The sequence below is a fragment of the Crinia signifera genome, chromosome 2, assembly GCF_055691185.1.
Source record: "Crinia signifera chromosome 2, ASM5569118v1, whole genome shotgun sequence".
In the NCBI taxonomy this organism is placed as follows: domain Eukaryota; kingdom Metazoa; phylum Chordata; class Amphibia; order Anura; family Myobatrachidae; genus Crinia; species Crinia signifera.
The window spans coordinates 174,086,153-174,099,078 of record NC_139218.1 but is presented as its reverse complement, the minus strand read 5'-3'; the positions used below and the strand labels follow the sequence as shown (position 1 = coordinate 174,099,078).

General features: G+C 42.9%; 1 protein-coding gene across 1 annotated transcript in view; it reads right to left on the bottom strand.

Annotated features, from left to right (window-relative positions):
* Nucleotides 1–12,926, bottom strand: part of ACACA (acetyl-CoA carboxylase alpha) — a 551,747-nt gene that overhangs the window by 344,582 nt on the left and 194,239 nt on the right. Inside the window, exons 19-21 of the mRNA XM_083173207.1 lie at nucleotides 11,073–11,216; nucleotides 6,567–6,669; nucleotides 2,593–2,700 (exon numbers count right to left, since the gene is read on the bottom strand). Coding sequence (XP_083029333.1) covers nucleotides 2,593–2,700; nucleotides 6,567–6,669; nucleotides 11,073–11,216 — 355 coding nt within the window. The remainder of the gene's footprint in view (nucleotides 1–2,592; nucleotides 2,701–6,566; nucleotides 6,670–11,072; nucleotides 11,217–12,926) is intronic.

Sequence of the window (12,926 nt, the reverse complement as noted above, 5' to 3'; positions counted from 1 at the left end):
CTATTACAGCCAGTATAATAAATGTAATATGGTGCAATATTTAAGTTTAAATATATTCGAACGTAAACTATTTGGTATTTTGTACAATGTTTAAATATATATTTTAGGCAGATTATTATATTATTAACACATCAAGTAAATAATCTTAGTGCTTGTAACATAAATATTCAAACAAAACGGAAAAACTGCAATAAGTAGCCAAAATAGTAATTGTATGTCCATTGATACTGTCCACTAAGGGCCTGATTCAGAGGTGAATGCTGATCAGTGACTTCGCAATCTGTCTGATTATCGAATGACTGCGCGTGCACCTTAGCCATATAGTGAATAGTAAAGCACAGAATTCCAAAACACCTGTGTGCCAGTTGCCCTGGGTTACAGCCAGTGGAGGATCCAGAGGGGGGGCTGCAGCACAGTTCAAAATTCAAATAGGGGAGCCACACCCACTGTCGGTGAGTTAGTTTGGAATGGCAGTTGGGGCAGTTGGTGGAGCCCCACCTCTGGAGTCATTCATGCTAGGGGTGTTCCACTCTCCTGCTTCATGTGATTCTCCCCCACACATATCACCAAATACCTCAGAGAAATATTTTTTTTTAGGGTTTCTGACTTTTTATTTACTTGAGTCAATCTGTGCATTTCTGAACTATATTTCATGTTTATTTACTTGTTTTTCTTTGTAACATAACCCTGAAGATAACCCTCAATAAATCCTAAAAATGTATCAGTGTTATCTCTGTGCTCTATGAATTCTTGTGCCTGAAGAAACCAATGCTACATATGTGTAATAACTGTGGCTCTTTAAGTGTGATATAAGTGTCTGGTGAGTGCAGAAGCGCTATTTTAATACTCTTTGTGGTGGCAGCAAAACCCACCTGCTTCAGGTTGGTGTATCTGAGCACAGACTGGGGCGCGGCTTGTGACAACCTGTACAACCATTTATTTGCATTTTTTTTTTATGTTGGAACTTCCAACGGTAGGGTCTTAAACTAATACATCAGTTTAATACTGGATAAGCACTATAAGATTGTCTGTCAGTTTCTGGTTTGACTGAAAATCTGGTAATGTATGGGAGAAAATGTCAATCAACCATTTGCTTTCAAAAGCCGAACATGGTAAATTAGGATAACTTGGATAAATCCATTTTTGTCTGTTTTCCAGTGCCTGTAAAATTTGGCGGGAACATTGCTCCCTCCAAGCGGTCTTGACATGCCTGTATGTCCAGACTGCTCCCACAAAACTGTTGATCTTCTACCCCCCTCACCAGCACTGTATCTCCTGTGATCGCAGTTTCAGGGCTCACGCATGCATACTCCTGATTCCGACCCATTAGCAAAAACTATTCAGTGATTTCCACACTTCTGCTAATGGGTCCGAATCAGGCCCAAAATACATGTAGGGACATATTAATATGGTCAGAGTTTGCAGTAGGTACAGGATGCTGGTCGATCATTGAAGTTTTTGACTTGTAAATTATTGCTGCTTCAAATAAACACCCACGATAGGCCAGTATCCAACACCTCTAGTAAACTCTGACCATATTATATATGCCCCCTGATGTTTTTGTTCTCTCGTACATTTCCTAAGTCTGTTGCTTTTTTGTCATACAATAATTGGATTTCCCACCCCCAAAACTGGCATACCCAAGATGCAGTCTAGGTGGGAAGTGTGAATATGCAACAAATATTCACACATCCCACCTTGACTACTATGGCCCCAAAATACCTCTACTGTATTATTTTGCCTACTTTATTTCTCCCTGCTGTGTGTGCTTTACACTTCTGTACAGCTCTGCATATCAATGTGGTATGTTTCAATGTGGTATGTGGTATCTTAAGTCTCATCATAAAGTAGATGAATTCACATGATCTGAATATAAATAACCACATCTTACTCCTACCAAAAAAAATAATTCTCAGCATATGCAAATTCCTACAAAGCCCGATTAAATGCTTCAGCATTCAAATGTATAATTTTCTTAAAGCCTTTCTTCTCAAGCTAGTACACCTTTACAACTACCCTAATCTCCACAATAACCCACACTTAATTTGTTTCAGCAATACCATTTTGCCCAATAGATGTAGCAATGTCTCATCTGCAGGGCTCTTGCTAGTCTATGTTTTTACTAGTACCATAGCAGAAGCTAAAATACCCTTGTTTGACGCCACCGCATCTCCCTCATGTGACCTCATGGCCTCACAAAGAGTAGGCTGAAACCAGGCACCTGAGCACATCCTGAGCAGTGACAGAACCACCTCCTTAGTGCACTTCCCACACATCTGGTTTTGGCACTGCTTTTTATATTTGCATTTATTTTACCTACTTTATTTCTCCCTGCATTGTGTGTGCTTTAAACTTCTTACTGTACAGCTCTGCATATCAATGTAGTATGTTTCAAGCCAATACTACTACTACTACTAATAATAATAATAATAGTGTCAGCTAATTTTGGCATTTTAATACCACATTTAGCGTACAATCAGAAATAGCAAAGGTTTACATAAAAAGCATAAAATATATGAATAAACAGTAAACCTGGATTACATGTAATTTATGCATAAATTAACTACTCCTTTATATCTTTACAGTACTTACTTTGTCTTGAGTGAACCTCCGGAACATGGCAGCCAATCCATCATCTTCAGTGTCACAGTCCGTTTTGATGGCAATGTTAAGGATGTGGATAGGCTCATCCCGGATGCTCTATGCAAGAGACATATGCACTTATTCAGAATTAATACTCCAGGAATAGTCATTGATTTCAGGATGCCAAGGGCTGGTCCTGGTTCCCAGAATACGGGGGACAAAATGAGTAGGGGGCCCCCCGAGTTTTAAGAAACAGCACCAGGCCCAACAAGCCAGCAGGGTAATGCCGCAGCCAGGGGGTGACTTTTTATACAAGTCCGCCAAAGCATTAACCCCTTGAATGGTCAGTCTGGGTAGGGGTCCTGGGGGAGTGGGGACCCCCCCCCCCAATTAAGCCCCCCCCTTCCAGAATTTACCTACCCAGACTGAAGCCTGGGGCTGTCCCTGATGCCCCTGTGCGGTGGACATCGGGCTGATAAATGTGTAAAAAAAAAAAAAAAAGAATAAAAGTATTGAATATTGCAGTGGAACTATGAGTCTCAGCAAGCCTCCCCAACAAGCCAGGACTTGGAGAACCACAAGTCCCAGAATGCGGGGCATTAAAGGGCCTGCCCAAGCTTGTAGTTCCACAGCAATACAAATAGTAAAATAAACACACTGACACACCAGAAAAATAAAACTTTATTCCATACAGAGACCTTTCATACAGATACTTACCTATGTTGAGCCCGTAGGTAGGTCACCGTCCGCACATCCTGAATAAATCATTTGGGTACCTGTGGAAGGAAACCACACTCACCAGACCCTCCGGCGTAGATCAAAACCTCTTCGTTCCAGAAGCAGAATCCAGGGGACTTGGCAAAAAAAAAAAAAACACGCTAAACCTGACACCAAACTGGACTGAGGAGAAGCCACACAATGACTTTGTTTACATTGTGCGGCTCCTCTTCCCGAATGCCGCTATTGGCCGTCTAGCGGCACCTATCGGCCAATAAGAAGCCGCTAAGCAGCCAATAGCGGCATTCAGGAGGAGGAGCCGCATGATGTAAACGCATCCCCGGCTTCTCCTCAGTCAGGTTTGGTGTGTTTTTTTTTTCTCCCAACAAGGTTTGATCCAAAGGGCGCTACCAGACGGTGGTGACCAATATCAGGTTTGTTCTCCAGGTGTAAGCTATAAAGCCACAATGACCTTGATACGGTCCCTATGTTCATATAACAGTTTATTTTTATCCCTTAAGTTTGTTCTCTCCAATCACATTGGGTAACACTGACCTTAGGGACAAGCCCTACTTTTTCATAAAGGTATCTTTAATTTCAGTTATCTTCTCTTAAAAACCCAAAGTGCATACAAAAACAATTATTTTACAATTGGTTAAAATATAGGTACTTGTGTATTTTGGCGGCGCCCGTCGTGGGCATCGTGTGCCTTAACTTTAAGGCACAGGACGCGACGCGATGGACGTGATTTCTCCATTTGGCTTCAATGTTAAAATATTTTTAACATTGAACCCGATGGAGAAATCGGGTCCATCGCGTCGCGTCGTGTGCCTTAAAGTTAAGGCACACGACGCGACCGACGCGACCGACACGATTTCTCCATAGGCTTCAATGTTAAAATATTTTTAACATTGAAATACTGTCGGTCGCGTCGGACTTGTGCCATTATAATGGCACAAGATCAAATGTAGTTGATAAAGTCCACCTAACATAGAAAACAATGGGAAATGGGCCAATATGGCCCATTTCTCATTGTATATGGTCCCGTCATGTCCAAATAAAAATGCCCCCCATTGTTAGCGGCACCCCAGTATTGACGCCAACCCGAAGCGTGGCTAGCGTAGCGAGCCCGCGAGGGGCGGCGGTACGCGTCCTACGACCTTTTCATACCCCTACTATCCACGTCGGCGTGGAGTTGAGAATAGAATAGTGTGGCGAGCGCAGCGAGCCACCGAGCCCGAAGCGTGGCGAGCGCAGCGAGCCCCGCGAGGGGACGCGGATACCTTCACAGGTATCCGTGTCCCCACGCGGGCTTCACAGGTGTCCGCGTCCCCTCGCCACGCTTCGGGCTCGGTGGCTCGCTGCACTCGCCACACTATTCTATTCTCAACTCCACGCCGACGTGGATAGTAGGGGTATGAAAAGGTCGGAGGACGCGCACCGCCGCCCCTCGCGGGCTCGCTGCGCTCGCCACGCTTCGGGTTGACGTCAATACTGGGGTGCCGCTCACAATGGGGGGTCAGTTATATTTGGACATGACGGGGACATATACAATGAAAAATGGGCCATATTGGCCCATTTCCCATTTTATTACATGTAAAATGGACTTTATCAAGTCCATCTTATCTTGTGCCATTATAATGGCACAAGACCGACGCGACCGACACGATTTCAATGTTAAAATATTTTAACATTGAAGCCTATGGAGAAATCGGGTCCATCGCGTCGGTCGCGTCGTGTGCCATGTTAATGCACACGACGCGACGCGATGGACGCGATGGACCCGATTTTTCACACACGATGGACGCGATCCTCATCGTGGGCGCCGCCAAAATACACAAGTACCAAAATATATACTGTATCAAAGCCTATCAACATTACCTGCAGCCCATCTGTGCATTCCGTTGAAAAAAAGGACTGAATGCTCTATGTGGTGGGGAATTCAAACCTGTTTATGTTATAGCCAGATATTGTGGGTACATTACATATTTTAAAAAATCTGTATGTGCATAAACAGAATGGTCGATTCTTCTACTATTAACTACAGTTACTGTGGCACAAAAAGGCTATCTACAGTACTTTGGACATCTCCTCTACATGACACAGTTAAGTGATAATACTTGCAACTACTTTATTTTGACAGAAAGGCCACACTTCTTACCATCTAAAATGTGTTAAGTGGTTTCATAAATAATGGGACTTCTATATTGATCATTTGGAAACTCAGACCCAACTTCAGATTTATATACATTTTCACCATACCACTTGTTTCATGCACTGGCAATTGAATAATGCCCCTTAAGTGTCTTGATTATATATTTTGTTCTGTTTCCATATTTTCTATGGTATTATGTATAGGACTCTATGGGTAGATTATATAGGTGGATCTACAGGGGGCATTAAATGTATAGCTCTATGGGAGTTATTATGTGTATGGCTCTACGAGGGGCATTATGTATATGGAACTACAGTGGGCATTATTATTATGGCACTACGGGGGGCAGTATGAATACAGCACTATGGGGGGGGGTATGTATATGGCACTATGGGGGGCAGTATATATATGGCATTACAGGGGGAGCATAATGTATACAGCACTACAGTGAACATTGTGTAAATGGCTCCATGGACAGCATTATGTAAATGGTTCTATGGGTGACATAATGTAAATGGTACTATGGCCTTTTTCGCTCACTGTCAATTGCCTTTCTGGCGCAGGGCCCCAAAAGGTCTTGTTATGGCACTGCGTTATCCATATGACTGACAGGCAATGTCTGGGATAACAGTCAATAGATCCACACCAAAAGGTCGGCATGCAGATGGTTTGATATTGGCAAAAGGTCACACAAGCAAAATTACGTCACGCACAAGGTCGACACTGAAAAGGTAGACAATTTTTGGAGGGATTATTATTTTTTTTTTTTTTTAGAACTTGGAACTTTTTCATAGTATCCACATGGAATCTGATTGGGAACAGTAAAGTGTGCTGAGTGCAGGAATACAGGAACAAATAATCTGGCCCAAAGCAGTACACTAACTGGGGTCCCACATGCACAGGTGTTGACATGGGTACAAAAAAAAAGTGAAAAACTCACTTTGTGTAGTCTTTTTTCATGTCAACCTTTTGCCTCTGGCAATGTCAACATTGTCAATGCCGACCTATTTCTGTCCACCTAATGACTGTTAACCTAGACATTGTCTGTGAGATATACCACTCACTAAAAACGTAATCTACAGACAATAACATAATGCTAATAAATATGCACCTTATTGTCATCTTCATCATAGAGGGAAGGGTGGCCTGCTTCAGGGAAGATAGGGCTTTGTGGAGGAGAGTCTGAGAAGCAGCTCATCACATCATCAAACATTCTAAAACAGTAACACACAAGACATTAAGAGGAGCAGCAACATATCATGCATATTCTAACAGTATATATTACAAATTAAATTACATTTTCATAGTTTTGCAAAGTGCATACTATTCTCACAATCACCAACTATACTTTTATAAATCTTGCTCAATGTCAAGTGAAATATTTAAGGAAGTTCACATTTGTAAAGCCTAAGAGGCTGGCATGCAGAAAACTTGCATTAATCTAGTCAGCCTTTATTAAGCAAATAACAGAAAAGCTTATGACGTAAGCAGTGAGAGCGGTGTAATCGCCTCCCTTCCCAGGGGTCGTGCATGTGCACACATGGAAAGACAGATGCCACAATCATTGATTCAAGAGAAGACAGTCCCTGCTGGGCCATAGTCGACAGTTATGCTTAATTCTTCCTGACATTTCATTCCTTACTGTGCAAGCAGATTCCTATATTCCCTGCTCCCAAAACAGGCACCAGCTCCCACAACCAAAATGAATGCAGTGAGTGATGCAGAAACAGATGATAAGAAGGAACATTAGCAGCACCCATTGAAAAGCTTTAAAAAATCCTGAAGGCTTTAAAAACGATGCAGCAGAAAATAAAGACAACAACGCATTCTAAATTTCTCTTAACGGTCTTAAATATGCAAAGCAATGTAATGTGAATTGTTGTGCAAATATATTCAATAAATTTATACTTGTGCTGTTCGACTAACATACTTCTAGGTATAATAGTGACACATATATTATATATACATACATACATACATACACATACACAGATGCGTCCTCGTGCATCTAGCCTCAAGACGCCAAGCAGCACAAAAATATCTTGTTCGAATGAGCTGCAATGTTCCCGGCAACTCTGCCAGTAGTGTGGTGTCTTTTTGCAAAACATTATTCTTAGTCACAAAGTGAGGAGGCTGTGCTGATTAATGTTATGTATGACACTTGTATATTGTGTGTGACTGAATCTGTATAAGGAGCAGACACATAGATATACAAATTCCATTTATAAAAAAAAAAATGCAAAAAAAGTCACTCAATGTTAGCGGGATACGGTCATTGGGTCACCACCACTAGGTCGACATGCAGGTAGGTCAACATGCAGAAAGGTCGACTTGACTTTAGGTCGACATGACTTTAGGTCAACATGCAAGAAGGTCGACATGACTTTAGGGCGACAGGGTTAGGTCGACAGTCATTAGGTTGACAGGGCCATGTATGTATGGTAGGGCATGAAATAGCACATGTCAGCACATGTCGGTTTAAAAAACAGTAAATGGTCGACATGGGGAATGTCGACAGTCAAAATGTCGACATGTTTTTTTGTTTTTTTTTTGTACTGTTTTTTTAAACCAACCTGTGCCGACAGGCGGTATTTCATGCCCTACCATACACTAGCGCGTAGTGGGAGAATAAACTAGTGTGCCCAAAGTATGGCAAGTGCAGCGAGGGAAAGCGGTAGTACGTTTCGGTGTCCATATTGACACAAAATGTGCCGACAGGCTGTATTTCATGCCCTATCATCCACAAGGGCGTGGTGGGATAATAAAATAGTTTGCCGAGTGCAGCGAGGTATCATGCCTGAAGCATGGCGAGCACAGCGAGCCATGCGAGGGGACGTGGTAGTACGTTTCGTGTCCACATCAACACAACATGTGCCGACAGGCGGTATTTCATGCCCTACCATCCACTAGGGGGCGGTGGGAGAATAAAATAGTGTGCCAAGCTATGCGAGGGGACACGGTGCTATGTTTTAGTGTTTATGTCGACTGTGTCGACATTCTGGTGGAAAAAAACCATGCTGACTTTTCCACTGTCGACCATACCCATGTTGACCTAATGACCCTGTTGACCGTACCCATGTCGACATTAGGTCGACCTTACCCAGGTCGACCTAATGACCCTGTCGACCTAACCCACATCGACCTTTCTGCATGTCAACCTACTTGCTGGTGACCTAATGATCTATACCCATACAGGCAGAGCCTCACAACATTTGGTGCTACTGCAGCAATGATGTATGAGGACACATTGGTACTATTCACTTTATGCCACAGAGGGCTTTCCAATCAAGATTATTTTTAATTTACGAAATAAAACAAATATAACAATTACAGAGCTCTCAACGCCTACTATTTTTATCTTTAACTGAAGATCACATATGACAATTAGACGTATTCCTCATTCCTACTAAGTTGCCACATTTATATCCATTTCCCACCAAAATCCCATGTCGAACCCTGGATTCTGAACATGGGTCCAACCCGGGGTAGACCCCATTTCAATTGAATTCGGGTCAGTCCCCATTTACACTGAACTTGGTTCAACCCTGTAATTTTCTATGGATGTCATTGAAAAAATTACTTTTTTTCTGTGGTTCAGGTGGCATGGTTATGAATTGTTAACAGAGTGGCATAACATGGTTTTCAAATGCCATGGCACTAGATCACACAAATTTGCCAATGGGCATCTCATAACAAATCCTGGTGCCTGTGGCATATTTTTGTAGTACCTGCATACGCATTCACAGCTACAGTATGACTGCATTATAATTATTATTAATAATACACTTCATTAAAATGGTGCCACATGTGGTCTACAGCGCCACACAAGCGGTGTTCACACTGTGCAATATATTACTGAGCGATATATTGCTGAGCAATATATTGCTCGGTGTCCAGTTTTCATCAGCGACCAGAGATGGTCTCTGATGAACAGGAGACTCTGCTGGGGGAGCCGCAGAGGGAAACAGCTGATCCCAGAAGCAAGCTCCTGCGACCAGTGCCCATTAGGGGGCTGAACACGGGAGCGCGCACCCGGTGATTCATCGCTGCAGCACAAATAAGTCACTGGCAATATGGTCGTTCCGCTCAGTGACCATATTGCCAGCGATATTGCACTCTGTGTACACAGCTATAGGCAAAGTCAGTGAGAACAGGGTAAAACAAAAATGACCGTATCCAAAACATGACCATGACACAAGTAACAATAAGCACCACAGATCTCAGTACACAATACTGGTAAGCGGCTAAGGTAGCATGTCATTAGTAATAGTGGCAATACTTCTAATTTAGGAGCCAGGAGAAGGGATGAGTGGCTAACAGTGGGCGAAATTCTTGAAGAGCACCAATGACCGGGTGACGCTGTCACAGCAGTACACAAGGAGACAAATGAGAGAACAGGGAGGGAGGGGGACCCTGCTTCTAGGAGCTTACAATCCCGTTGGGAATGGGTGAAACTGGCCCAAATTGTGCGGCCTTAAAAGAGAAGGGAGACAGACAGAAAACATGAGGTATGAACAAGTTAATGGGGGCCTAAGGGCAGATAAATAGTGATGGATTAGCAAGAAGGAAGGTAGTAAGATTTAGATGGCTGGGGCAGTAGGGTGGGCCAAGACACAGGGTGAAAATGTAATATGCTGAATTGGTAGGCTGCGATGAACTTGTGGGTTTTTAGTGCCTGGTTGAAAGTATGAAAGGTCAGGGAGAGCATTAGCATACATCTCTGAATCAGGCTCATTGGGGCAGATGTATTAAGCCTTAATAAGAGATAAATCCAAGGGTGAGAAGGAGAGAGAAACGTCCAGCCAATCACCTGCCATGTTGCAGGCTGTGTTTGAAAAAAAGTCCGTAAGGAGCTAATTGGCTGGACAATTATCTCTCTTTATCACCCTTGCATTTATCACTTGTTAAGGCTTAATACATCTGCCCCATTATTACTTACATTAACCATTACTTACATTCTCCTGGAAAATTTCCAAGCATGCCACTGATAAACAGGTGTGCACCAGTGGTATCTCCAGAGGTGCACCACTGGCACACCACCATTTGGCAGCTCCAACGCTTCCCCCCCATCATCGCTCCAACCCATCAACCCGGCGCTCACATCGCATACCCCCCGCTACCGATCCACCCTGCTGCTGCTCGGGTAAGTTTAGGACAACTTGGGAGTGCTCTGGTGCCTGAATATACAAATGCCCGCGTGCAAACGAAGACCCTAGCGCACCAGCCACCGAAGCCAGAAGCATCAGCCCCAGGGGAGCAAGGGCTGCTGCAGAAGGCTGTGGCTGCAACTTCAGTGGTGAGTATTTCTGGGGCAGAACAAACCTGACCTTGTAGGGGTTAAATATGTTAACTAGCCCAAAAATATAATAGTTTAGAATATATAATTATTATTGTTATTAATGTATAGATGGAATATTTATATAAATACCACAATGGAAGAGGCATTGTATGGTATGAAATGCAATCTGTCCTACCATTGGTTTTCAACAATTGCAAATTGTCAGCTAGTTATTAGTAAGTCCTGATATTTGCACCATGTAAATGTAGTTGTAGTGGTGCTACAGGGGTTGCTGAAATGAATGTATGATGTGTCAGGCATTGTGCAAGCAGAACATACCTAACAAAATCATCAAAAGTCCGAAAGGCAACCATGCCACCCATTCTCTGGCAAGGAGGAGTAAATGAGGTATCAAGGAGGACATCGCTGACACTAGCAACATGAACCATTCCATAATGGTTAAGATTTGAAGAAAATGACATTCTGCAAAAGAAGGGAAATTGTTGTGAAATTGGTATGATGCATTCATTAACACTCAGCAAATTAATGTAATCTATTGAATGTTATACAAAGACAATATGCAAGTGATCATAGGGAATTTTATTGCTAATTTGAAAAAAAAAAAACAGATTGGTTCCCCCAGCAAACTGAATGATATCAGTAACCAGATTTAAATACCACAGGCAAATAAATAGGTAAGGCCCCAAGTCATAGGTCAAGGCTTTTCTGAGCTTCGGGGATCCTTATTGCTATATCTAGGTTGCACCCCAATAAATCGGCATAAGCCAGGAAGTTCAGAACAGCCAACCACGTGTTAATAAGTGTTTAGAAGCCAGAGCGATATACAAAAGCGTGATATAAAAGTAATGGAAGTACCGTAATTAAAATATTTTAAAAATACTGTTAGTGATGAGATTATTAGTAAGAAAAAAAACCTGTTAAATAGAACGTAATAGTGTGCCACCTCAGAGCCACCCAGCCACACCAATCCATGGGCACCGCACCCGAAACCCATGTTAACCCCAATCTGGTGCCTGTAATTAACTAATTTAGAGCCACATGACAATGGGGCAGATGTATTAATCTGCCCCTAACATTTTTACAATAACGGGTCCCGCTTCTCCTGCATAACTCGGAGAAGCGGGCACCTGTAGCGGTCAAATGTATTATTTCCCCCCCTGTCGATATAGAGAGCCGTTATGCCCAATGTTAACAGCTCTCCTTGTCTGCGCCCCCGGTGTCCCTGCGCATGCGCTGCTGTAATGTGCATGCGCGAGGTCTCGCTTCTGGAGCGAGATCTCCAGCACAGCCCGGAGCCACAACAGGCCTAGCGTTGTCCCCACAATGGGGGATAGGACGTCACTAGCCCTTAGCTGCTGTTGCGGACAAGGCGATTTAACACCTGGGCTACTACATTGCCCCAGCCGCTAAATACTGGGGGGATTACAGGAAACAACACCGCTGAGCGTTGCTTGGCGGGCTGTCCCTAGCGCACAATATATAAACAGATTTAAGACGAATATATTATGCGCTTATATACAGTATAAGCAGCCTTAGTCACAACATCCAAAAAATGAAGAACCACTTCAAGTAACACATACAATACCACACATATATTGGACAGTTCCCGGGATGGTAGCCCCATAAAAATAAAAATAAATATGCAATAGTGCAACACTAATAACAAATTAGCAACAGCAACAATAACAATGACTCGTACCAATAATATTTGTCTACATTGGAAGAAGACAAATATGCTTGATTGGGGGACAAAGTCAGACTCCTCCCTCCTCCTCCATGTTAGGTGCGCTAGTAATACATCAGGAAAAACATAATCCCCCCCAGTTAACCAGTGGTAAGTGCAGAAATGCACTTAACGCTGGTTAATACATCTGCCCCAATGTCCCTTACCTAAATATACAGAAACTAAGAGCAGCCTACCGAGAGAAACCTTATAGTGCTCCATATTGCATGTCAGGACCAGCACCTCCTCCTAATGCTGACTCCATTATGCCTCTCTCAATTGGGATTAACATGGGTGCGGTGCCCCTAGATTGGTGTGACTGGGTGGCTCTGTGGTGGCACACCATTACATTATATTTAACACCATTTTCTTACTAATAATCTCATCACTAACACTTTTCCTTTAATATTTTAATTACATCCATCCCTTTTGTATCACTTTTTTACATA